The following is a 25,974-nucleotide window of genomic DNA, read 5'->3' as shown; positions in this document are numbered from 1 at the left end:
TGTACCTACTTTGTTACATTCCACCACTGGTCTGTATTGTCTCTTTCTCCAGCAGATGTCCTTCCTGTGTCTGCGACATTAGCAGTTATCATCTTCACCTTAAACTAGGGTGACCACCTGTCCCGCATCTCACGGGACAGTCCCGAAAATGGACCTTCTGTCCCGCGTCCTGCAAAACGGCACTGATGTCCCGCGAATCAAAGACATGGAGAAAAAATAAATAATAGGGGGGATTTTTTTGTGACGCTCATGTGAATCATAGGTCTTCATTCTCTCATACCGTTGGATGCACCGAGACGAGATCAGTGTCTCTCTCTCTCTCTCTCTCTCTCTCTCTCTCTCGCTAGTCGCTAAGCTGTGCAGTGCGCAGCGGCAGCGCAGTGTTCTTGTAACATGGAGAATAAGTCCAGGAGAAGTCCGCTTGTTGTTGTTAGTCCCATACATCATTACAGACTGGTTTTAGACTGGTGGTTTCAACTGGTTTGTCTGCTGTGGCTACACAATAGGCCATAGCAGGCAGCGTTAGCGAGCCAAACGCAGCCCCCTGCCAGAGTGTCAGACACCCGCTAGTCTCAGTGACTGACTGACTAGTGGAGGAACAACGCATGGTGAGTGTTGCCATGTCTCACGTGGCCCGCCTATATTCACTTATTTAGGTTGCTTATTCCTCTCGCAAAATCTGGCAACACAGTGAAGACACCCGTCTATTTTGGTTATAGTAATGAAAACTTACAGAGGCTATTTGCTTAAAGGAGAAGACCACCCATTTTCAATATTGAACTATGTCATTAATATACCTAAGAGGAGTTGTGTGGAAATAGAAAAAAAGTTCCCCCCCTTCTGTGTTGCCTAGAACTGGGGGATTGATTTTGGGGTAAAGTATTGTAAAGTACAATGTGTGATGTCATCAAGTTGTAATTTACAATACAAACCCCTAAATCAATCCTCCAGTTGTAGGAAACACAGAAGGGGGGGAACTTTTTTTTTTATTTCCACACAACTCCTCTAAGGTATATTAATGACATAGTTCAATATTGAAAATGGGTGGTCTTCCCCTTTAAGCTTCTAGCCTATAGTAGACTAATTGTATGCAATTGGATAGCAAAACAATTTGTTCATAAATAAAGCACTTTGAAACTGAAAACGATGGCCAATATTGATGATAATGATAATAGAAAAGAAAATCTTCCTTCCTTTTGCGTCATTGTTTGTGTTCATGGACGCGCTGGGGCTCCAATTCATGAATGAGCACTTCCGGTATGAACGTGCAGTCAATACAAAGAAGCCTAGATGCACGTTCATGTTTCTGGCCCCAACTGCAGTACCTCAAAACAACCACCATGTCCATAGCGCTTCAGAGCTCCCCCAAGGTTCTGGGGGCTTGGGTGGTCACCCTACCTTAAACTGTTCATCAATTGACCTTTGTCCTGTTAGGTCTTATGTGTATAAACTGTGTGTGTATAAACTCTGTTTTCAGTCACTTTGCTGGATCATCTGTTGTCAACCTGTTTCTGTTTACCTGCCTGTTTACCTGTTGTCTGTTACCTGCTTGTTACTCCATCCAGACCAGAACAAGTCCTTTAACAGTTGACTGTAAGTAGGCTCTCTATCCAGGAATAATTTATGTTATAACAGACAATCAAACATTGTGTGTTTTATTTTTTCATTTAGACTGAGCTCTGCTATTCTGGTCTCTCTCGAGGACTTCTCTGCAGTGAGTAAACTTGGGCCACCTACATTAGGGACACACTCTAACCTGCCCTTGGGGGAGGCGGGTGGGGGGGAGGGCAGCGTCCAATTCATTCCCTATGGCCGCCTCTAGCATGGAAGCCTCTGGCATGCCTCTTGGCTTAAAGCAAGCTTGACATAAGCCAAGAGGCATACAGAACCAATTAAAACACTTGGATTCATAAATAGGCCTATAACCCTTCAGATGAAAATTGGAAGGCTTTTTCAACTGCCAAAGAAGCTAACCTGGAACTTGACTATGTTGATGATACCAAAACGTTATTGCTATTTTCTAGACAAAAACATTATAAATAAAATATAAATATCTTTCATTTCAGTGATGGTAAAAAAATAATAATAAAAAATAAATAAATCAGATGGTGTTGTAGGAGTCCTAATCAGAGGAAAATGTAATGTTTAAAAATTAATAATGTTTTTGTAAGGTTTTATAGCCATGAATCATAAATCATAAATTATGCTCTAATTTGCAATTTGGGGATATTGTTCACAATAATAACATATGTACATGTTCTAGACATTCTAATGATCACCAAAACAAATATTACAGACATTTTACTTGTGTTTTTGTGAGGAATAGCTTCGGTGAAAAAGTTAGTTGTTGTTCGTCTAGACCAGGGGTCGGCAATTAGATTTGGCCTCGGGCCAATTTTTTTCGGGCAAATTAGATGACGGGCCAGATCATTAAATGAAAGGCTATTTTAAGAAAGTCATAGTTAAACAATACTGTAACTCCAAGACAGACTGCCTTACAAGACATAGGCTGGGCATCTGTGATTTAAAAAAAAAAGAAAAATATATAGACATATACCGGTATATGTGGAAAAACAAGCTCTCTGATTAGTGGAGCCTATAATAATTTTAATGATTACATATTTTTATTTATGTTCATAATTATTATTCCCCTCTTCTCTGCTGCCAGTAGGCTACAACAGTGGTTCTCAACCTGTGGGTCGGGACCCCCAGGGGGGTCCCGAAATTATTTTTGGTGGTCCCCAGATGATTAACTTTATGTGCAACATTGTTTTCTCACTCAACAGTAAACAAACCAACATAAAGTTAAAGTGTATATAGAGGATATCTGCACATTTCTAAAGTGACAATTTAAGGACTTTTTAATACCTCTAAAATGTCAAATTAAACATTGGCCAAATTGTCAAAATATAGATGCAGAAATTGTGAAAATAATGCTCACAATGCTCACAACGTGAGGCGTTGTGAGCATATAGCTCTGCTATTTTCACAATAGAACCGTGTTATACAAAATGTAATGCATCAACTCTTAGTGCTTGTCAGTGTGTGGGGGTCCCCAGTTAAAATATGATTATTTTGGGGGTCACAGCCTGAAAAGGTTGAGAACCACTGGGCTACAACATCACATATAAGAATGATTCATAATACATCACTTTGCACATCTCACAACGCTGTGCAACAAACGCCTTGTGAATTTGTAGATTGAATAATGTGCGCATTCTACGCAACACCGCTGCACGTTGGATCACAAATTGGTCGTTAGTGAATTGAGTGCAGCTGCAAGCCTACTTGTGCAGAAAGACAGACTGCTAGAGACAGTGGTGTTTTTTACCTATATGACGCCCTGGGCGAACAAGTACAGCGCCGCCCTTTGGCCGGAAAAATGCAGGTTTTTCGCAGGAAATTATGCATTTTTTGAAGTAAAAAACTGTTAAAAACGGTTTGGTTCTACACGGCGGCAGAACCGTTTTGGGTCACAGTCGGGTGGGATTTCAGAAAAATGTGATTGTTAGAGGCATTTGGGGTTAAAGGTGGGGTACCAGGCCATTTTACTTAAAGTTGTACTATGTAACTTTTTTTATAAAACAAATCTTAAAATTCTCCTAACTATTAAATCACAAAAGTTTTAGAAGATCTGCGCCGTGAATTTCAGCCTGTAAAGCCTTCTCTGTATGTAAACTGAGATCCTTGCCGTGGACCGGATCTCGCGCCAAAATTGCGTCATCACACTACCGGCCAATCACAGCGAGGGTTATACAACTGCCGGCCAATCACAGCGCATCTTGAAGTGGGGTCGCTATGGCAGCCATATTTGTTGTCGCCCGTTTGTACCATCCCTTCTCTAGGTAATTTCGCCTACCAGGCAGGGTGAAGGAGTCCGTATCTCTGGAATTACTGAACGCACAGGAACAAGGGACCCCTTAAAAGATAGATCTCAGCGAGGTGGAGGCAGACGCGGGGGTCTGAAGGTACGAAAAACGTCCGAAAGACGCGGACGCGACCGCGGTTTGCTATAGGGCTAATGACCACTAGTTGGGCATCTTACACAGTATGGCTTTAACTCAAGGGTGCCGAATCTGAAAAACCTGTTACCTAAGCAAAATTCTGAGTTTTTGACCTTCTAATTTACATAACAAAGTGGCTGCTGTATTATACATTTTGTACTATTTATTCAAGGGATATTTCTCTTTCAAAAAACCTTTGGTAATTTTATCGTATAATCAAGCTTTTAGTAACACCCAGGACCGTTTTTGAGTTGCTTGATTCAGTTTAGATTTAGATAATTATTTGATATTAATTTCATCAGACACGCCCCCTTCCTATACAAACCCATTGTAACTTCAAACTCCATTTTAATCATGATAGATTTAATGAAAACAGCCATCCTTTTTTTTCTGGTGACTCCTGGCGCCCTCCTAATACCTGAGCAGGTTGTGTTTTTTCGATAACTTTTTTTGTTTATTTTTAATAAATTATTTTATTGTATTTAGCCTATTCTTTTTTTATCTTTTAAAAATAAACGAAAAAAGTAATCGAAAAAACGCTACGTGTTCGTGTATTAGAAGGGCGCCAGGAGTCACCAGAAAAAGGATAGGTGTTTTCATTTAATCTATCATGGTTAAAATGTTTTATTTTTTATTTTATTTAAGTGAAATATCCCTTTCAATAACTCTGTAACAAGGCAAGCAAAACTGACAAATGAAGTGTCCTGTCCATATCTGTTCTGAAAGTCAGACAGAAAACTCTTTAGTACTCAAAGGGGTCCACACACTTCCCCTATTTTTCTTTTCTTTTCTACTTATAAGTATTTGTCATCCCTAGCACATCTAAAATACAAATGTATATGATCACACGTACAGTGCAATGGGTAAAGTAGGCTATCCATTTGACACCTGGGACTCTATTATGATCCAGGTCTTATGCCTTATGCCTTAACTTCTTTGGCTTTTTTTACTATATAGACATATTTTTTTTTATATATATTTCAAATAGCTGATCTGCAAGTTCTCAACGTGCAGATGTAGATCAGCATTTGAAGTATTTAAAAATGTTTTTCAAAATAGTAAAACAAAGGCAAAGAAGTTAAGGCATAAGGCATAAGACCTGGATCATAATAGAGCCCCTGGTGTCCCAAAATACATTGAAGTGAATGGAGTCCATAAATAGTGTCATGGCGAATTCTGCCTTGTTTAACTCACCCCTAGAATGAGTTACAGCTTCAGAACTGGTATTGACACCTGGATCTGGTCCCCTTGAACTATTGGATGTGTGAACCAAGATGATGAGTGATTCCTGAGCCGAGTTATAAGGCCTGTTATAGGAGACGGAAGTCCCACCAAAATATATCAATCCATGTATCTAATCAAATGTATCAAAATCTAATATCTAAATATAACTAACTGTCATCTAAATCTGTATTTTAAATGTCCTAATGATGCCAAAAATACAGTTACGTAGCAAAGAAAAGAAAATAAGGAGGATGCATATGGACCCCTTGAGTACTAAACCGTTTTCTGTAATGATGGCCTCTAATGTGCATATTTAGGAGTAAAGCTTACCACTAATTACGTAAAAAATACTTTACACACATTGTCTAACCCTCAGAACATGGATATGTATATTTTATTTGTCAGTTTTGCTTGCTTTGTTATAGTTATTGAAGAAATAGTGCAAAATCTGCAGCCATTTTGATATGCAAATTAGAAGGTTAAAAACTCAGAATTTTGCTTGAGTACTAGGTTTTCAGATTCAGCAGCCTTTAATTATGTAAAATGGCCTGGTTCTAGCCTCCTTATAGAAAGCCTTTTTTCTGAAAACCCACCCGACTATCAGGAGAAAGTAGTTCTTTCACAGTGAGACAAGAGTTCCTATGTATATCCTGATAGAGGTCTGTGTTTTGTAGAGGAAACAAAGCCAAAATAATCCTCTCCAGGTCCACGTGATGTTTCAGGGCTACAACTTACAAGTAGCTATTATAATATCTAGCTATGTCCATAGTATTGAAGAACTCCATGCTTAGTTTTAACAGATGTTTTCTCGACGTTCTATCTATTTACAATTTCAACTCCGGCGCGTGTGGACTCAAGTGGGAGGGCGGGCGGAGTGGAGTTGATCTTATGTTTGCCGGGCGTCAGTCTAGCAGCCTTAAATCCTATCCTTCGCCAAAAATCCAACTCGCCAAATCAACTTGCTAGGACACCTCGCCAATGAGCAGGGTTGTCAACATTGGACTGTAAAGCTGGTTGCACACTGCTGCGTTTTTCGGGCCGAATATCGGAGTGAATTTCGGAGCACGCAAATAAAAAAATCAACCTCACGTTATGTCAGTCACGTTTGCACACTGCCGCCCGTTTCGCGCACCACTCGGTCCCTTGCTCTCTCTATCTCTCTCTCTCTCCTTGCCCTGAAAAACGCATTTCGCAACGGAAAACGCAGCAGTGTGCAACCACCTTAAGTCCAGGAGAATACAGGAGATTTATTTTTAGGGGGTGTGCGGAACTTCCCAACTGGTGGTCCTCCCCCCACAACTTCTTAACAGTTATATATTTTCCTGTGTTCTGTTGCATTTTGTGCATGTTTGATACTTTTATCAGGCTTGCTTTACTAGCATGGGTACAATTTCAGCCTTAAAATGCCAAATGTAGGTGAACAAATTTGATGACTGAAGCAAAGTAAGACATCTTTAATAATGACTTCTCATCTGGGGGTCCTCCCCCAGAAAATATGTAACATAGTAGATGTAATTGCCAATCATCCTGGCGAATCCAGGAGCATTGACAAGCCGGCCCAATGAGCGTGGACAATTTGGTCGAGTTGGATTTTGTCGAAGTGACAGGTTACTGTTAGTTTCCACCCAAGACAGAAGCAGGTTTACCACAGGTACAACGGTACAAGCTCAGAGCAGCCAGCAGCACCAAAACTCCACTGCTGCGTGGTGCGTGACTCTGCGGAGTGTGTGTGTGTGTGTGTGTGTGCGTGCGTGCGTGCGTGCGTGCGTGAGAGAGAGAGGCGGTCCGCAGCAGCGACACGTTCGTTCGCTCGTAGTGCTACCAATCTAGTGGGACTGTCAGTATTGTTTAAATAAAAAGTAAAATTAAAATGAATAAATCTCAAAATAATCTGAAATAATTTACGTTGGGACAGTTTTGGCCCGCAGGCTGCCTATTGCCGACCCCTGGTCTAGACTCTGGACTCCAGAGATCTTGAAGTTGTGTGAATGTCAGCCTCTGTGGGGGGTATTCATATGCAAATATCGTGGCCTATGGCATTGTAATACTAAACAATAGGATTTAATGGTGATGTTAATGTGAAAAAAGAACAGGAAAACTAATTATAACATTTTTTTTTTATATATTTAAATAATTTTGCCAAAAAGCATCGCTGGGCCTTGCAGGGTTATAGCAGACAATCAAACATTGTGTGTTTTATTTTTTCATTCAGACTGCCAGACTTAACGAACTGCTGTTTGTCAGAGAAAAGGTGTGATGTTCTGTTCTCAACTCTCAGGACTGGAGTCTCTGCAGTGAGTAAACTTGGGCCACCTACATTAGGGACACACTCTAGCTCGCCCTTGGGGGAGGCGGGTGGAGGGCAGCGTCCAATTCATTCCCTATGGCCGCCTCTAGCATGGAAGCCTCTGGCATGCCTCTTGGCTTAAAGCAAGCTTGACTTAAGCCAAGAGGCATACAGAACCAATTAAAACACTTGGATTCATAAATAGGCCTATAACCCTTCAGATGAAAATTGGAAGGCTTTTTCAACTGCCAAAGAAGCTAACCTGGAACTTGACTATGTTACCAAAACGTTATTGCTATTTTCGAGAGAAAAAAACATTATAAATTGAATATTAAAAATAGAAAAAGTCTAATGTTTTTATTATTTGACCATGTCTTACCATGAATTTCACATTTTTCATGTTTTTTGGTCTTCCCAGTGTCTCTTCCAGCCCAAAAATACCCCATTCATTAACTCTAAGCCTTACCGTTAATTTCAGTGATTTTCTGAATGGGCGTGTCTGAACGGTACTCTTTTGAAATCGGGCCCTTGTTTATGTTACAAAGGGGCTCATTTCTTATTGAGCCCCCTCAAGAAGGGGGCAATACTTTTTGGGAGGCTACATTCTATTGAGACGATATAATATGAGGTGGAACCATGAGGTAAAGGTGGTACTAAAATTCGCTTGAATTGGATTGACTCTACGTGGTGCTCATCGTGGTACCATGCTAATCTTCTCTGTATTGTTCCAATTTAAGCCCAAAGACAGCGCCCCGTTGCCAACAAAGGGCATTTTGGTATTGAATCTGAAATGGCATGGAAGACGTTAGTAGTGGAGATGTTGTGTTACTTAGACAGTCAGACATTGATACATTGTTTTACTTCCTACAGTGTGAAACATGGACTCCGGACTAATTATCAGCTCCTTAGAAGATGTGAGTATCTGTCTGTCTGTCTGTCTGTCTGTCTGTCTGTCTGTCTGTCTGTCTGTCTGTCTGTCTGTCTGTCTGTCTGTCCTGTCTCTCTCTCTCTCTGTGTGTGTGTGTGTGTGTCTCTCTCTCTCTCTCTCTCTCTCACACTCTCTCTCTCTCTCTGTGAACGATATTTTAATACCTTTTAATGTCTTGTCTCCTGTCTTGTTTTCTCATCAGATTTCCATCGTCTCACTGGATCCAAACACAGCAAGCAGAGCACTCTGTCTATCTGAGAACAACAGGAAGGTGACTCGGCCAGAGGGGGCGGAGCTTCAGTCATACCCTGATAATCCTGACAGATTTGATGATAAGAGGAGTCAGGTTCTGTATACAGAGGGTCTGACTGGACGCTGTTACTGGGAGGTAGAGAGGAGTGGAAAGGTTTATATAGGAGTGACTTACAGAGGGGTCAGCAGAAGAGGAAATGGTAGTGGGCTTGGAATGAATGACAAGTCTGGAGTCTGTACTGTTGGGAAGGACTTAACATTGTCAATCACAGTAGTAGGGAGACTCTCCTCCCTGTTGATGCCTCTGGCTCCAACAGAGTAGCAGTGTTTGTAGACTGTCCCGCTGCGCTGGGGCTGTGTCCTTCTATGACATGTCCTCTGACTCATTGAGACACTACCCTGGGTTTTGGTTTATTTATGCCTCCTCCTCAGTGTGTCTTTGTGAGGATAGATAATTTCTCTGATGAGTTGACAAACCAATATGGTTGCTATGGATGATTTCCAGCCAACAGCAACATTATGTATGTATTTATGTATATAGTGTATGTATATGTATATATGTACACAGTACACTCAGAGTTCTGTTGCACAAAAAACTAATTTCACCCTCTGTTTTACAGCTGTAAACCTGTGATGTGACGATAAAGATGAGTCTGATTCTAAAAATAAAATAACCACTTAATCTCTATATATTTACTCATACGTAGAGGTGGAAAGAGTACTGACAAATCCTACTTAAAGTTAGAGTACTGTTACTGTTTGAACTCATTCTGTGCCAATGACGTCTCATGACGTTTTTTTTGCAAAGGCGTTCGGTGCCAATGACGTCTTTGACGTCTTTTGAGTTTTTTTTTTTAAAGATGTCAAAATGACCTGGGATCAGAGAGATGCTTTTCTCTGTTTGTGTGTTGGCTCCCTCGTTTAGCTGATTGAGAAAATGTGTGTTCATTCTAGTGGATGGACACTTTTTTTCATTCAAACAGCTCTATCTCTGGAACCATTTGTCTGATTGACAAAATTCTTTTTGCCACTGAATCACAACAACTGTGTCTGTTTCTGTGGGGGGGAAAAATTATGAAAAAAAAAACATTTTTTTTGATTGCGCAATAAAGAAAAACATACAAAACCGTGGCACAGCTACCTTGGAGCCATTTTGGCATTTGGCACAGAATGAGTTCAAAAGTACTATTTCAGGAAATTACTCAAAAGTAAGAGTAAAAAGTAGCCTATTTAAATGAGTAAAAAGTAAAAGTACTTTTTATTTTATTTTTTACTTTCTTTTTTTAACATTAATTACATGTTAGACGTTACCGGTTACCTAAGCTGTCCCAATGCGATGTCATTAACCAGGAAGAGAAAAACACTAATCAGTAAAAACACTTTTAATACAATTTTTAAGAACATGTATTATGTATACTGTATGTAAACAATACACACAAATCAAGTGCTGCAAATGTTGGAAACAGGACATATCTTAGGTCAGTGGTTCTCAACCTTTTCAGGCTGCGACCCCCAAAATAATAATATTTCAACTGCGGACCCCCACCCTTACAAGCACTTGGAATTGTAGGAGTTGGCATTACATTAGTTTGAATACATCTGTTCCATTGTGAAAATAGCAGATCTACAGTACATGTCACATCTACACTCTACAATGCCACAGATGAGTTGTGAGTATGTAGATCTGCTATCTTCACAATTTTGGCAACCATAATCGTGCACTACTGCCACCTGCTGGAAACCAGCAGTCCCATTGCTTTTACAAAAACCTGAATTTACTTTACTTATTTACTGAATTTAAACTACTCTTACTAATTGTCCTAATGAAAAGTAACTAGTACAAGTATTTACTTTTGAAAATTTACTCAAAAGTAAGAGTAAAAGTAGAGCATTTAAAATGTGTACTTTTAAAAGTACAGCTCCTCAAAAAAACGACTCTTGAGTAAATACTCAAGTACATTTACTTGAGTATTTTCCACCTCTACTCATACAACACATTGTGAAAAGGTGGAAAACGACTAATTTTGTTTTACTTAAGTAAAAGTATCAATACTGCAATTCTGCAAAGTAGAAATAAGAGTCGAGATTTCAACATTTAGTTGAGTACGAGTACAAAAGTATTGGCATCAAAATGTACTTAAAAGTACCAAAAGTAGAAAGTACTCATTATGCAGAGTGTCCTGTTTCTCAAGTTTTCAGATGAATAAAAAAAAAAGTGCTGATCTACCAGCTACAGTTATTTTCAAATGGCTGAAATGTATATGGCTGAAGTGGTTAATAATAGTCTTGTAATAATATTGTCAAAAGTTGATTACATATTTTATGCTCTGTAAGCATTTCTGAAACAATAACAACAGAAAATAAATAGTATATACAGTAGATGATATACATCTAAGTATAGTGTCCTTGTATTTATTTCTATGGAGTTTGGGTTTGTCAAAGTGCATTGAGGTATAGACAATCAGATATACTGTGAACAGCAGAATGCTTATTAGTCCATGGGCCATACGGCCCCACAAGACTATGGTTTAGTGATGAAAAGTGATGAGTCATCACTTTTCACACATTTTGTGGGGGCCGTTTTAGCCCAAGGAATGTTTTTTGTGCAAAACAAATGATTGCAATGGATTCAGAATCATGAAAAACCCCTAGTTTGACCCCTCATATGCTACTTAAAGCAGATACATTTTTTCCTTTTTTTCCCTGTAATGTAAAGTTAATGGGACACCGACTCTAGCGGCTGATAACACCAATTTAGCTGTGTCTCGGAAAGGGTTATCATACCAAAATATAATCTGCAGATATAGAGCTTTTCAAAAATGCATGGTAACCTTTGCCACCTTTCGGATACCGACATCTCGTATGGCCCATGGACTATATGTTGCGGATGGCCATGATATCACTCACTCACTCATTCACTCAACTCGTTCACTAACTGTGCTGTGACTAAATACCAATAGAGGGTATGCACGTCCACTGGGACCCGCCCCCCTAATCTAGACTGAGTGGCAAAACAGTGAGCAGCATGGAGCAGCATTGGAGTTTGGAAGTGCTAGTTGCAAATTACTCAACGGCCCTGCATACCACCTGTTTCTAATTTGCACATAATGCAGGAGGCAGCAGGATGTTGTGTTGTAGAAAACGAGTGCTTCCAAACTCTGACACCTGGAAAAATAAAAATGCACAGAATGTCTTGACAGAAAGTAGCTCATAACATGCCTATGGTGGATTTTTATGAAACAAAGACTTTGCAGATAGAAAGAGGATAATTCAAGCTTTCAGTACAGCCGCAATGTTGGTGAGTTAACTTTGTTTAATTCAATCAGATAGGACTTTTCTGTTTGGATGTATGGACTGTCAATGGCAGAAATTAGTGTTTTGCCACTCAGTAGGCGTGTTCCCACAAAACTTCCAGCAACAGTGATGTCACGCGCTTACCCTCTATTGTCTCCTCTCATCAGGCTGGCACAGTGGCACACCCAGGCTGACACACCTGCAGCAGATCCCAATTGCTGCCACCCCAATCACCAGCCTGCTATAAAAGCCAGCCAGCTCAATTTGTCTCCGGACACAGACCCAGCAACAACTCACTCCCACAGTTATTCTCTGTTAGTTCTGTTTAGTAACGTTAGTTTAGTTACTTTATTTTAGCCTGGAGATGGCCGGTAGCCCTGTTTTCGGTTAGTTCTTTGTTTTGTTTTTTATTTTAGTTAGTTTAATTTGGGTTTTGTTAGGGAGGGAGGGGGGCCAGCTTCTACGTCCCTATAGGGGGTGGCCTGCATCCCCCTTCATTCTTTTTCATCATAGAATTGTAAAGGCATCAGAGATGCTATTGGCTGCCAACGGTCACGTGCAACGCAGGGATACATGGGAGAATGTGGTCTGAGCCTCCCGAAATACAGCACACGAAGAAGAACACAGCCGGCTGGTATCAGTTTAGTTGGCCACGCCCCCCCCGGCCCCCGCAACTTTATAATTTATTTTAAAATACATTGGTCCACATTTCGACAAAACGAATACGATGGCGATTGAAAGGCAATTTTTAACTAGCGATAGGAACCATACAGTATTCATGGAAATGTTAATTAAGGTTAGAAAACGAAAGGGGAAAATGAATGGGATCCAATGGAGGGCAATTCTTTTTGCGATCGGCCGGGGGTGAAAACGGCGCAACTAGCGGCCAATCATAGGAAGTTTTAGTTACGTATTGGAGTCATTTTAAATCGGCAGAACTATGCCCCTGGTCAAGGACCAGTGTTAAGTAGCCTAAACTGAATTAAGTAAATCTGTGAATTGTTCTTAGCCTTGTCTGGAGAAGTAGAGTTGAAAGAAGCTGGCAGATGGTTCATCCAGTTTGGTTCATTATTATGTATTACTATTATTGTTTAATTATCATGTATTATTATCCATGCAGTGGGTTTATTGCACAGAGTCAGAGTACAACGGTTCCATGGAGCCTATAAGCTCCCCGACCGGCTTTTTGAGTCAGCTTTTATACAGTAGTAGAGTACACAAATGTAAGATGAATAGCGGACGAGGGTCTCTAGGCTGTCTGGAGGTGAGACCCCTCCAAGTAGAGGCTACATACATGGAAGGTGAATAGCAGAGGAGGGTCTCTAAACCCTCCAGACAGCTGCATGGTTCAAAGTCTTGATCAGCTGCTGTCACCGTCTACTGCATGTCTATGGTTGGAACTCTTAGGCTGCAGTTGCCCGATAAAACCACCAGATCATCATCAGAAAATCCTTTCCTAGACGGAGTGTGTGTGAGATAAAATACCAAGTACTGTGCAACTCAGATCCATTTGACTAAGTCTAGTATAAGAGGTTAAAATTAAGTGATATTGATACGTAGTCAGTATCAGAAAATGAAGTGATATTGATACATTTCTTATAGGCATATTATCAAAGTATTCTGCAGCTACCTTGGACACCCACTTTGAGAGGCCCTGTCCTGTTGCATAGATTAAAGTTATCAGTCACCACAGCAGGTTTCAGTCATTACAGCAATATGAGTTACAATTTCAAGGTAATACGATAAGCAAGGTAATACATCAGTACATCAACAGCAATACATCAAATGTATAGAAATATATAATTTAAGAAAAATGGGTTAAACATAAACTGCTATCTATGTATAGGCAAGTGCTATGGTAAGTCCTATGGGCTAAGGTGGAGTCTGAAGAGGTGAGTCTTCAGACCACGTGGAAGCTAGGGAGTGAGTCTGTTGTTCTAATTGCAATGGGGAGTTTATTCCACAGTTTAGGGGCCAGGAGGGGGAAGAGTATCTAGGACGTGTAGATCGTTGTCCTGGGGGTTTTAGCAAGGGTTCTGTCTGCTTCCCTGTGTTAGCTGATCTGAGTGAACGGATGCAGGTGAGGTTGTAGGGTTAAGTCAGGTTTTGAAGGTATGGAGGGAGGGTTACTGCAGGAATGTGATGTGGTTGTGTTTTCATCTCCATAATGAACAGCTCCTTTTGGAAACTCTCGCTCCAAGATGAGGTTCCTGCTCATAACAAGCCCATATGAGCTTTTACAGGTATTTGTGTGCTGTCTGGTGGCCGTTTTGGTCACTTTCAGCCTTATACCAGTATGTGTGGTGTGCTGTGCATCTGTCTCAACTCAAGTAGTTGCAAAGTAGTTTACTCTGGTTTAGCGTCACAAAACAAAATGCATTGGACGGTGTGTTAAAAAATTTAATAAAGCTATATATCAAAATATATAGGCCTATATAAAAGAATATATAATATTAGTCACAATGAACAACATCACATGTACAGTATAGTCACATTTAAGATGCAGCACAGCACAGTTACAGTTGCCCAACAGGAACATCCCGAATAAGGCCTTTTATGGTCTTGTTTACATCGGAAGTCCTTGGCACTCAAATTATAAACATAGCAACAATAACATAATAACATTCGTTGCATTTACAAAATAAAAATACATTATATAAAGTGGGGGTGGGTGGTAAAAGGGGGGGGGGGGGGGGTCTCACTTCTACCTTCGCCTCTGGTCACCTGAAAGGTTAATTTTCAGTGCTGGTTTGAAGGAGGCCAGCGATGTATGTTTTAAGGGAAATCGTCAAGGAATTCCACACTTGAGTGGCAGTGTTGTAAAAGCAGAATTTTCCCATATTTGTACTATGGATTTGTATTATCAAATCGTTGAGTGCGCTCCCTCTAGTATTCGCTAACTTTTTGTAGGTGTTTGGTCAGATATGTGGGCACTGTGGGAGTTGAGGGCAGATTTGCATTGACTATTTTGAAAGTCAGTCCAATTTTTAGTTGTTAACCCTGTCTTCTACTTTGAGCCATCCTAGGATAGCAAAATGAGAACTTGGTTCCATTTATGTCAACCACTTGTTCTCTACCCTCCTGGTAGATTTCATCCAGCTTATTGATGTGCTATAAAATCTACGACTTTAGCCTTTGTCACAGCTAGCACTTTCTTTTCTTTTTTTTCCCGGCTTTTTGCCTTTATTGATAGGACAGTAGACTGACAGGAAATGGGGGAGAGACAGGGAGTGACATGCGGCAAAGGTCGTCCGGATCGGGAATCGAACCGGCGAGGCCGCAGGCATTGATGCCGAAATGGCAATGCCTATATGGTATGCGCCTGGTCTAGTAGGCTACCAGGCGCCCCATACAGCTAGGAATTTCTGTGTTCAAAGTGTGTCATGGAGATCTGGCCCACCTGGTTTTCCCTCTATATACACTGCAGCAGGGGTCCATCCATCCATTTTCAACCGATTATCCGGAATCGGGTCGCGGGGGTAACAGTTCCAACCGGGGTTTCCAGAGTTCCCTATCCTGGGCAACTTCCTCCACTCCTTCCGGGAGTATACCAAGGCGTTCCCAGGCCAGTGTGGAGATATAATCCCTCCATCTGGTCTTTGGTCTGCCATGAGGTCTCCTCCCAGTGGGACATGCATCAAGGACCTTCCTATAGGAAGACGCTCGGGAGGATGCCCGAACCACCTAGGTCCTAAGCTGACTCTTTTCCAAGTATAGGAGCAGCAGTTCTACTCCAAGTCTCTCTCGGGTGATTGAACTTCTCAATCTATCTCTAAGGGAGGTACCAGCCACCCGTCTGAGGAAACCCATTTTGGCCGCTTGTACTCGGTCATGACCCACACTTCATGACCATAGGTGAGCGTAGGAACGAAGATTGCTGCTCACTTGGTTTTCCCTCTATACAGATCCATCTAGAAAATTTGAATATTTGTGTAAAAGTAAATTTTCTTGAAACTTTCACATATTTCTTGAAACTTTCATATTTTCTAGGTACATTGGACATTCAGTGAATTATTCCAGGCCTTTTTTTGTTAAAATGTTGAATTTTTATGGCATACACATACAGCTTGAATACCAAAAGTCCATATTTCAAAATATTACAATATTACACAAGACCACTCAAAACAAGGATTTATAATAGAGAAATGTCAAGCTTCTGAGGTCAGAGTAGCTTGTCCAAGTCCAGTGGGAAGTTTCCACAGTCAGTTATGATTTGGGCTGCTATGGCATCTGCAATGCTTTTTTACACAATATTCTAATTTGTTTAGATGGATTTGTACACTACAGCAGGGGTTTTCAAACTTCTTTGACTCAAACTTCTGCTCCATTGCCGGTCTGTCTGGCTGTGCCACGGATTAGGTATAATTGCCGCGGCATAGGAATCATTGCCGTGGCTGTTGTCAGCAGTTCCGGCGAGGCCGCGGCAGGTGCCGCTGCCGGGAAGTGTATTCGCTCCTTCTGTTATTCTGAGGCACCCCTGGAGTTACATACTGTGAGTTTGTTGGCAGTTTGGTCATTTAAGTTGGTGTTCATAAAATATTTTAAACGTTGCTTGTTTGTGTGAGATTCCTCATTTTGTTCCAAACTGAGCCATTTGTAACACTACCCACTAAGCAATTTGGGGGTTAAAAAGCGTTCAAATGACGTCTTCGCCGTAACCGGACGTCTAGCTAGATCCGGTCTGTGACGAGTTTAAATTTTAAAGTTTTTTCAACGTCTATACATAGCCTAGACATTGTAATACCGTCATTTAAACGACTACATTTCGCCATTAGAGGCCGCCGAGAGTAGTGAAAATGATGGCAGCCAGCAGGATTTAAAAACACAATTTCTTGGTTTTGAGATCCTGTAACCTTCACGTCGTACCGCAGCTGATCGAATTTATACAGCATGTTATTGCTGTTCATATTTGACATAGGTATAGCCACCCAGATTCAAACTCACGATCTTCTACATACCAGACCCAAACACTAACCGCTAGACTAGGACCACTGATACAAGTGAGGAAGTATCTTGCACTATTTGTATGTGACATATTGCCTCCCGCTGTTCGTTTTAGGTCGGTGCATTTTGCTTGACAAGGCAAACTAACTTTATATTGATACATATTATAAAACGATTTTATTTAATCATTATCATTGAATGGTGGGGTACGTGGGGATGTGGGGAGAGTCGAACAGCCGTACGTGTTTGTGTTTATATTGCTGTCAGAATGAATGTAACTCAGAGAAGTAATAGCCTATGCTGTCAGCACCACGGCATTCTTCATTACACTTTTTTATTTATTACAGAATTTTTCAAAGGACTTATTGCCCAGCTTTTTATAGACGGATAAAAGACGTGCAATGACCAGAAAACTGCTCAGTGGATGCAAACTACAACTATTAAGGTAGAACCGGGAGATCTAATCATTTCAAGCTATACTGTTAGCATCCGATAATGAACAACCTGATAAAAATGTATTAAAAAAAAAGATGGTCTAACACACGTTTGTCCTAAACGGTGATGTATCGTTTAAATGGAAGCGTTCAGATGACGGCTACAACTAAACTAGACTATATAGTGAAATTGGCTCTTAAAATTACTTTAGTCCAATATTTGAAACCCAGGTGTGCATATTAAAGCTGTTTTTGTAATCAACAAGTATGGAATAATGGATTAAATGTAATCAGCTACAATCGGTCTATAGACAGACTAACGATAGACGGTTCAAATGAGGGCTAACCCTAGACCATAGGTCTAGATGACGGCTGGTGTTTACTGGGTAATCTTCCTAATTTATTTTCCACATTTGAATTTCACACTGTTTTCTTTTCTTTTTTCTTTTTTTTTTTTTTACTTTTTTATCCCACGATTTTGTAACCCATTTTTCACCCGGTGTAAATTATCTAATGTAATCCTGGGCGCTACACTCCCTCAGCCAACCTGGGGAGACAACGGACTGACCTCATACTTCCTTCTATGCATGAGGAGTCCAAGTTGCTCCTTTTCACCTGACGGGGGAGTTTCTCCGGTTGGACGTAGCGCGAGGAAGGAACACGTTATTCCAACCAGTTCTTTCCCCTCCATCAGGCACCCCGGCTGGCCAGGGGGAGGCAGTATAGAGACCAGGATTACTGCATGTTTTTGTGAGGTATACCAACCATAACCCCACCTAGAGTGTGGGCGCTGATGACGCAGAGGAGAGAACACGCCCACAGCGTCCCTGGCGGGAATCGAACCCAGGACCTTCTAGCTAGAATGTCATGCTGTTTCAACTGCACACCCTGTCTTTCTTTCCATATCAGTGTGCTCCACCGTCCCCCAGGTCCACATGTCCTTGAAGAGCTGGATCTTCTCCCTCCCAGAAGATGTAGCACTGCTCTCATTCTACCACTGTAGGAGACGACTCCAACCTTCCCACAGGCAAGTATCTTTATCTCACTGCTCTCCTTCCTCATTCGACCTCTCCGATCCATCTTGAAAAATTTGAACATTGTGTGAAAAAGCATTGCAGATGCATGCCATAGCACCCCAAATCATAACTGACTTCGGAAACTTCCCACTGGACTTCAAGCAACTCTGACTACAGAAGGTTTACATTTCTCTAGTATAAATCCTTGTTTTCTTTTGTGTGGTCTCGTGTGATATTGTAATATTTTTGAAATATGGACTTTTGGTATTCATGAGCTGTATGCCATAAAAAATTAAATAGTTTAACAAAAAAAGGTCTGTAATAATTCACTGAATGTCCAATGTATCTCTAACTATATATACTTATGAAAGTTTCATGAAATATATGAAAGTTTCAAGAAAATGTATGTGGATAAAACAGAGCTTCTGTTCTTTCCTGAGAGGTCCTTGTGTGCATTTCTGTGACATTACACGTCCATGCTCCATGCATGTATGCATGCACCCTTTTGGCCAATCTGCCAAAAACCCAAAACAGTCTTCATTTGTCTGTCACCTGGAACAACATTTCCATTATGTCTAAAACCAATGACTGAATAACTGCATGAAAACTAGGCTACAGACAGACAGACAGACAGACAGACAGACAGACAGACAGACAGACAGACAGACAGACCTCCTTTGCAGAGGTAAATGAACAGAAATGAGGAGTCACACTCGCTGGCGTCGCTTGGTGTCGCTGTTGGTCCACGGCTGTATCATTCTCAACCTATCGCTTGCTGTATAGGCCAATTATTTGTTTACAAACATTGAGACTGAATGCACAGCTGACTGTATCATGTAATCAATTCCCAACAGATCCCCAAACCTGTTGTTTTGGGGAGCACTGGTTATTCAACCTCCTCTTGTGTGCTAGTGAGGTGCTCCCATGGGAGCGCCCTTATCGAGACATATAGCCTATACTTCATTGCGCAACGGTGTTCCACGTCAACCGAGTAGCTGATATACAAACTCACATCGCGTCACCAATGCAACCCTTCTGAGCTTGGAGGTCTGCGGCTCTGCGCGCGACACCGTCGCAGGACGGAGCATAATTAGGCTTCATGGACTGCAGCTGGGCGAGCAGTAGACGCTCTGGTGATCCAGTGGATCGGGTGGGTGATCAAGAGGAGCGCTCCCTCTGTTCTGATGACGGTGAATAGAGGTGGGGTTTGAAGGACAACTGTTTTGAATCGCTATTATTGTTTACAATCAACAGAAACTAAGGATTATATTTCAAGAGTGAGAATTTACAGTAAAAATCCTAAGCATTCTTCCTCCACACTGGGAGAAAAACGGCATCTGAAAGTTTGATGGAATGCATTTTTAAACACGAGTGCCATGCCATCCATTCACCGTCGGCGTGAGCGTCTGGGAAACCGGGGATTTCCCCGCTGGGCCGCTAGGGGGAGTCCGGCGAGCGGGCCGCTGCAGGTCACTGCAGTGTTTCAATTGAAACGGGCCTCGGCCGTCAATGCGAATGATCGTCGTCCATCAGAAACCCCCATTGGGGCCCCCTTTCTGTAACGTGCTAGTTCTGCCTATGTCCTGTTGCCAGGGGGGACTCCGACTGCCAGTAAATCTCAGTCCAAATAAATGACGCTCATATGTGAATGACACTCTATCGGAAGCCCCCCTCAATGGGCCCCCTCTATCACGCTGTGCCTGTGAGCTGTGACGCTGCACACCGATTGGCTTCACTTTGTAATACGAGCTAGGCGCGCGGTTTAGTTGTTGGATCAGATGGACTATCAAAACAAGTTGTTATTAGTTAGAATACATCACAGAGCCTTTCAAACGAGAGAGCATTTGTGAGTAAAGTTGGCAAGTTGTTCAACCACTAATTAACAAGAATGCACGCTCATTTTAAGATGGCAACAACAAACATGGACGCAACACTGGTCTGTCGCATCCTATGGTCGCATCCAGTCAGATGAAACATGTCATGTGGACAGCTGCACACGTTAAAACGTTACCTTGGAATGGAATATATCTGAGGAGCAATTATGTCAACTTCCCCAAAAGGCTGTCCTGTCTTATTAAACCAGACGCTGGGACAGCATCCACTGCTTGTATTGTATCCACAATATAACTTGTGAGTATCCTAATTTATTACCTTAACATGTCACGCCAATGCGCAAATGGTAATGTGGGTAGCCTACAGTAATTAATGTACAGTATTTGTGCAAGTTGGCCCTACATTTGTGGATAGCCTATGCATTATGTTCAAACAGTTCAATCCAAAACATAATGCTTATAGTCCAGTAATTTTAGGCCAAAATTAGGCTAAACCTAAAACAAATTGCAATAGTAGCAAACTCAACTGATAATGTATCCTCATTATATCCTTAGTGAGAGAAAAAAAGTCCCAAGGAATCCCATCAGGGCAAAGTTTTGAAAACGACCTACCTACCTTCACTTACTACACTATAATATAAAGGAAAAAATGACTCCCAAAAAATCTGCTTTAAGTGGGATGTGAGGGATCAAACTAGGGGTTTTTAATTATTCGGAATCCATTGCAAGCATTTGTTTTGCACGAAAAACATTCATTGGGCAAGAAATGGCCACTCAAAATGATGGTTTAGTGATGAGTCATCAATTTTCACAGTCTTTTGGGGTCCGTTTTTAGTGTGGCGTTGGAACCGTTCATTTTGAGGAGGGGGTGCTCAAGTGAAAAATTGACAATTAATTAATAAATAATGCTCAATTTTGACAATTAATTAATAAATAATGCTCAATTTTTTTTAAGCTCACGCGCTACGCGCGCTCGCATAGGGCCGGTCTGATGCAAATCCCAGAGCTGAAAATTCCTCCCACACCGAGCCTGCATCCATTGCATCCTATGAACGGTGGGGTTCATTTGGTGCCGACCGGCGTGCGCATACTGGTTTATATCAATGTGACGTGGACCATTAAGGCATCTATAGGCCTACTAGACTAGTATTGATTGAGACATCTAGACCTATATTATATACAGTATGAAACAGAGCTGCTACCTTTTAAACACATTTTAAAGTTGAGTTTTTGAGCGGTGGTCACACCGTCTCCATAGCGTGGGCGTGTGTGTATCCGTGCGTGTGTGTGTGTCTGTCTGTCTGTCTGTCTGTCTGTAGCCTGAAGTACCTTTTTTGACCACACATGTTAAGGGAGGGGCGCTGTTGTTCAGGCCACTGAGGCCAGGCACACACACATTCACACTCACATTCACGCCCGCCCGCCCGCACACACACACACACACACACACACACACACACACACAAACACACACACACACACACACACACACACACACACACACACACACAGCCTCCACCGAATACCAGTAGAGTCGCCGAAATGAAGCTCGCCGAGAAAGGGGGGGTGCGTTCGGAAATGCACACCGGGTGGGGCAACGGTGCGCTTTTTCAGTCTGAACTCTGAAGGTAAACTTTCTGAAAAGCAGCAGTTGCTAACCTAACGTTGCTATTGATGTTTATAAACTAGGGTAAATTATAATAGAATATTAGAATATTAATTCATATTGATACTGAAGAAGGCATACTGCGATTGTGTGTCCTACTTTACATGTTTGTTGTTTCTAGCATTAACATTTGTGATACTGTGAGATTAAGACTATCACCATAATTTACCCTAGTTTATGAACATCAATAGCAACATTATGTTAGCAACTGCTGCTTTTCATAAAGTTTACCTTCAGAGTTCAGGCTGAAAAAGCGCACCGTTGCCCCACCCGGTGTGCATTTCCGAACGCACCCCCCGTTTCTCGGCGAGCTTCATTTCGGCGACTCTACCTGTTACCCCTCCACCGCTCAGTTCACACGAGTGTGATTTTTCTTTTTCTTATAGGCCTACTACCGGTATTTAAATTGTAGACTATTGAGGGACCCCTCCAACTGTAGGCTGTATAGGCTGTTTCCCATTTTCAACAGTTTTTATTTTATTTTGGCACTTGCTTTGGCAATGTAAACGTATGTTTTAACATGCCAATAAAGCTAATTTTAATTGAAAATGGTAACTAGTAGTAGTAGTAGTAGTCCTACCAAACCTGTCCGCGTCGTGTCGCTGTTGTTCCATTCATCCTCCCGGCCCTATCTCTGTCACTGTACTACTACTGTAGTAGTAACCCACTAGCAGCACACTCCTCGTTCGTTCGTGAGGAGACTGTTGATGAGTGGTTGACATTAGGTCTCCTCTGGAGATACAATTACACACAACACACACTACACAGGTCAAATGAATGGCGGTCGCGTGCCTTATTATTGCCTCAATAGTAGGTAGTAGCCTACAATAAAACAAACATGATGATTTATGTTGCATAGCCTACATTGGCCATGCATGCCCACAAGCCAGTGGGCTATCAGCATGATTAGGCTATGCTTGCCTTGAACGTATTGAAATAGTATTGAGAAGAGGAAAAAAATGTTTACACAATGCTGTACCCCCTCCAACTGTATGCTCCCCATTTCAATTGTTTTTATTATGTCCTATTATGACACTTGCTTTGGCAATGTAAACGTATGTTTTCTCATTTGCTCGTTTGAATTTCGCCTAAAAGCTGCTCCATCGCGCGACGTACGCCGGGTGTCGTTTATTGAGCTCGAAACCCATCGGAAAAGCAACGCACGCCACCGTCGTACTACGGGTATCCTCCTCTGCACTCAGCACTCTACGGGCGTGCATGGATGTGCGCGTCTGCCTGTGTGTTTGTATGTGTTTTGCGTGCGTGCACCGTGCGCGTAGCAGCAGCAGCAGGAGAGGCACAACACCGCCGAGCAGGAGGAGCTTTTCGCGCAGCAGCCCCAGTCAGTGACGCTCCAAGGAGAGCTGTTATAGATGCGTTTGCAGCAGAGTAGACCCTATAAATAGAATAGATACAGACAGAGCACACTCAGAGGGAAGGGAATTCTTTGCTTTATAATTTATTTATTTTTCTCGGAGGGAGAATTAAGAAGAGGCAGGCCAGCCCACTGAGCCCAGCAGCTCGTCGTCGGCAGAAGAGAGACCTCGCCGTGGCCGTTACCCCACAACAACCGTTGGCCGTTACCGTTACCTACCTATACCATTGCCTACCTACCGCTCAGATGAGGACATGGCATCGGAATCGACCCGGAGATTTACCAAGAACCTGCTGAAGCCCGGGAGCGCGGCGGAGATCCGCCAGACGGCGTGCAATGCGGTGAGACACAGCAGCACCACGGCCACGGTGAGTGCACGCGTTTATTAAAGCCGTTATCATTCATGGTGACTGAGCTGCTGATCAACTGTCTCAAAACAACGTGTTTTTATGGGGGGGGGGGGGGGTCAGACCACCTGTGGGATACAGAAAATAATATTTCCCCACGCCAGACGCCACCACTATTTTCATGTTGCAAACTAAGGGGGTCCGCGTTATAAAAACGGGGCCATAGTTGAAATAGGCATGCATGAAGATACAATATTGTAGCTTATCTTCAGCCAAACGCCCCCTGAAGATATGCTACAAATTATTGTATCTCCCTTCAGCCATAATCCCAGGCCGAACAGAGCCTTGATTCGGGGGGTTCTGGTTGAAGGGAGACGGACAAGACCTGTCGGCTTGTGAACGGACTTGACATTGAAACCCATGCAGTCCGTTTCTGCTAGCCTAGAATAGATGAACATGGATGGAAACCCGTGTGGCTGCACACTCACTGCACGGCTATTGATCCTGTGTGTGTGTGTGTGAGGGGGGGGGGGGGGGGGGGGTCGTATCCGCTCCATAAAAAAACTCAAATGGTTTTTGAATGGGGCTGTATTATTTTCAGCATCACCCTCCATTGGCCCGTATTATGGCTATAAAAAAAAACCTCTATATACCTATCACATCATTCCCCTGTGGCTTGAGGTTTTCTCCGGCTTGGCTTATTGCCTTGGCTGGCTGGGCTGGATGGGGGGGGGGGGGGGGCGGTAGTGGAAGGAATAATGAAATAAATAAATGAAGGGCTTGGTTGGTAGTAGAGCTTGGTGGAAATGCCCCACACACAGTGGAGACGCGGTGTGACGTAGGCAGTAACATCAGCCCAGCAGTGCAGAGATGCAGGGAGAGAGGAGAGGAGAGGAGAGGAGAGGAGAGGATGGATGCATGGATGCTGGTGGTGTTGGTGTGTTTTTACTGTGTGTGTGCGTGTGCGCGCGTGCGTGCGTGTCGTAGTAGGATTTGCCCACGTTATAATGCGTTTCATGTATGCAGCCAGCAGGTTTGAGTGGGTGTGTCGCGCCGTGTGTGTGTGATGTGTTCACAGGCACACGAGATCCCGAAAGGAGGGGAGAATCCGGGGGAGGAAACCAAAAAGAAAAAACATAAAAACATGCACACACTGCATTAAAGGCTGGCTACTACACGGCGCACACACACCGGGCCGTGTCAATGCACGCGCGTGCATGAGCTCTCACACACACACATACCTGCCTGCACACGTCACACAAGGTAGGCTATTGTCAATGTTGGTTAAAATTGACGGTGCAGGGTTTTTGTGTCAGAAAATGATCCCTTTTCCTTTCATCGGAGAGGAAAAGGACACTTCCTTTCGGTGTGTGTGTGTGTGTGTGTGTGTGTGTGTGTGTGTGTGTGTGTGTGTGTGTGTGTGTGTGTGTGTGTGTGTGTGTGTGCGCGTGCGTGTGTGTGTGTGCGTGTGTGTGAATAAGCGTGCAGAAAGGTCATTCCGCTCCAGTTGCCTGCATCCTCTGTGCACGTGCTGCTAGTGCTACTGGTGTTAGTGCTGGTGTCACTGTGTCAGTGGGACGCAGCAGTAGCAGTAGCTGCATCACATCACGCTGCACAGCTGATTACTAATGGGACGGCGAAGAAAAACACCATCAATATGTCAGCGAGCAGTGCTGGCTGGGCACACAACATCACATGCTGTTTTATGGTGCATTTTAAAACACAATAGAGCAGGGGTCTTCAGTGGTTTCAGGCCAAGGACCCCTTAGCTGAGAGAGGTATTGTATAACATTGTGTTGCAGATTAAAACTGTTCGTGGATTTCTTAGACAGCTTGGTAAGATTATTCTTTAAATGGTAAATGGTGCATTTATATAGCGCCTTCATCCAAGGCGCTGTACAGAGATTGTGCTTTACATTCACCCATACATTCATACTCCGATGGTGGAGGAAACCATGCAAGGCACCAACCTGCTCATCGGGAGCAACTAGTGGTTCAGAGTCTTGCTCAAGGACTCTTCAACACTAACTCTGGGGGAGCCCGGGATCGAACTGGGAACCCTTAAGAGCCCTCCAAGTTCTAACCCTCCACTCTACCCCTGAGCCACTGCCACAACATTCTTGGACATTACATGATGATTCTTGGACATGATTTGGTCCGATTATGGTTTGTTATTTGGTCTATTTGGTACCGTAGGCATACAGTTCAGGGGTTGACACTAAGGTCTCAGAGGCACTTGCCCATCGGGCAAGTAAAGGTCATGTTCTACTTGCCCGAAGGTAATGCCCACTTGCCCGAAAAGTAAATCGTCCATTATAAAATGATAGGTACGATTTTAATTACCGCTCAATTTAACACTTATTTCTTTACT

At 42.5% G+C, this 25,974-nt stretch overlaps 1 protein-coding gene across 1 annotated transcript in view; it reads left to right on the top strand.

Annotated features, from left to right (window-relative positions):
• The window catches only part of LOC308290251 (protein NLRC3-like), a gene marked incomplete at both ends in the record, with an annotated part of 29,015 nt that extends 5,761 nt beyond the window's left edge, over nt 1-23,254 (top strand). Inside the window, 2 exons of the mRNA XM_080732037.1 lie at nt 18,277-18,398; nt 23,162-23,254. Of these exons, the coding sequence (XP_080588163.1) occupies nt 18,277-18,398; nt 23,162-23,254 (215 nt within the window). The remainder of the gene's footprint in view (nt 1-18,276; nt 18,399-23,161) is intronic.
• Between the last annotated feature and the right edge of the window lie 2,720 nt (nt 23,255-25,974).

This window comes from Nannobrachium achirus (genome assembly GCF_963921795.1).
Source record: "Nannobrachium achirus genome assembly, chromosome: 8".
NCBI classification, from domain to species: Eukaryota; Metazoa; Chordata; class Actinopteri; order Myctophiformes; family Myctophidae; genus Nannobrachium; species Nannobrachium achirus.
Note: the sequence above shows the minus strand (reverse complement) of the source record. Positions and strands in the feature narration are given on the sequence as shown.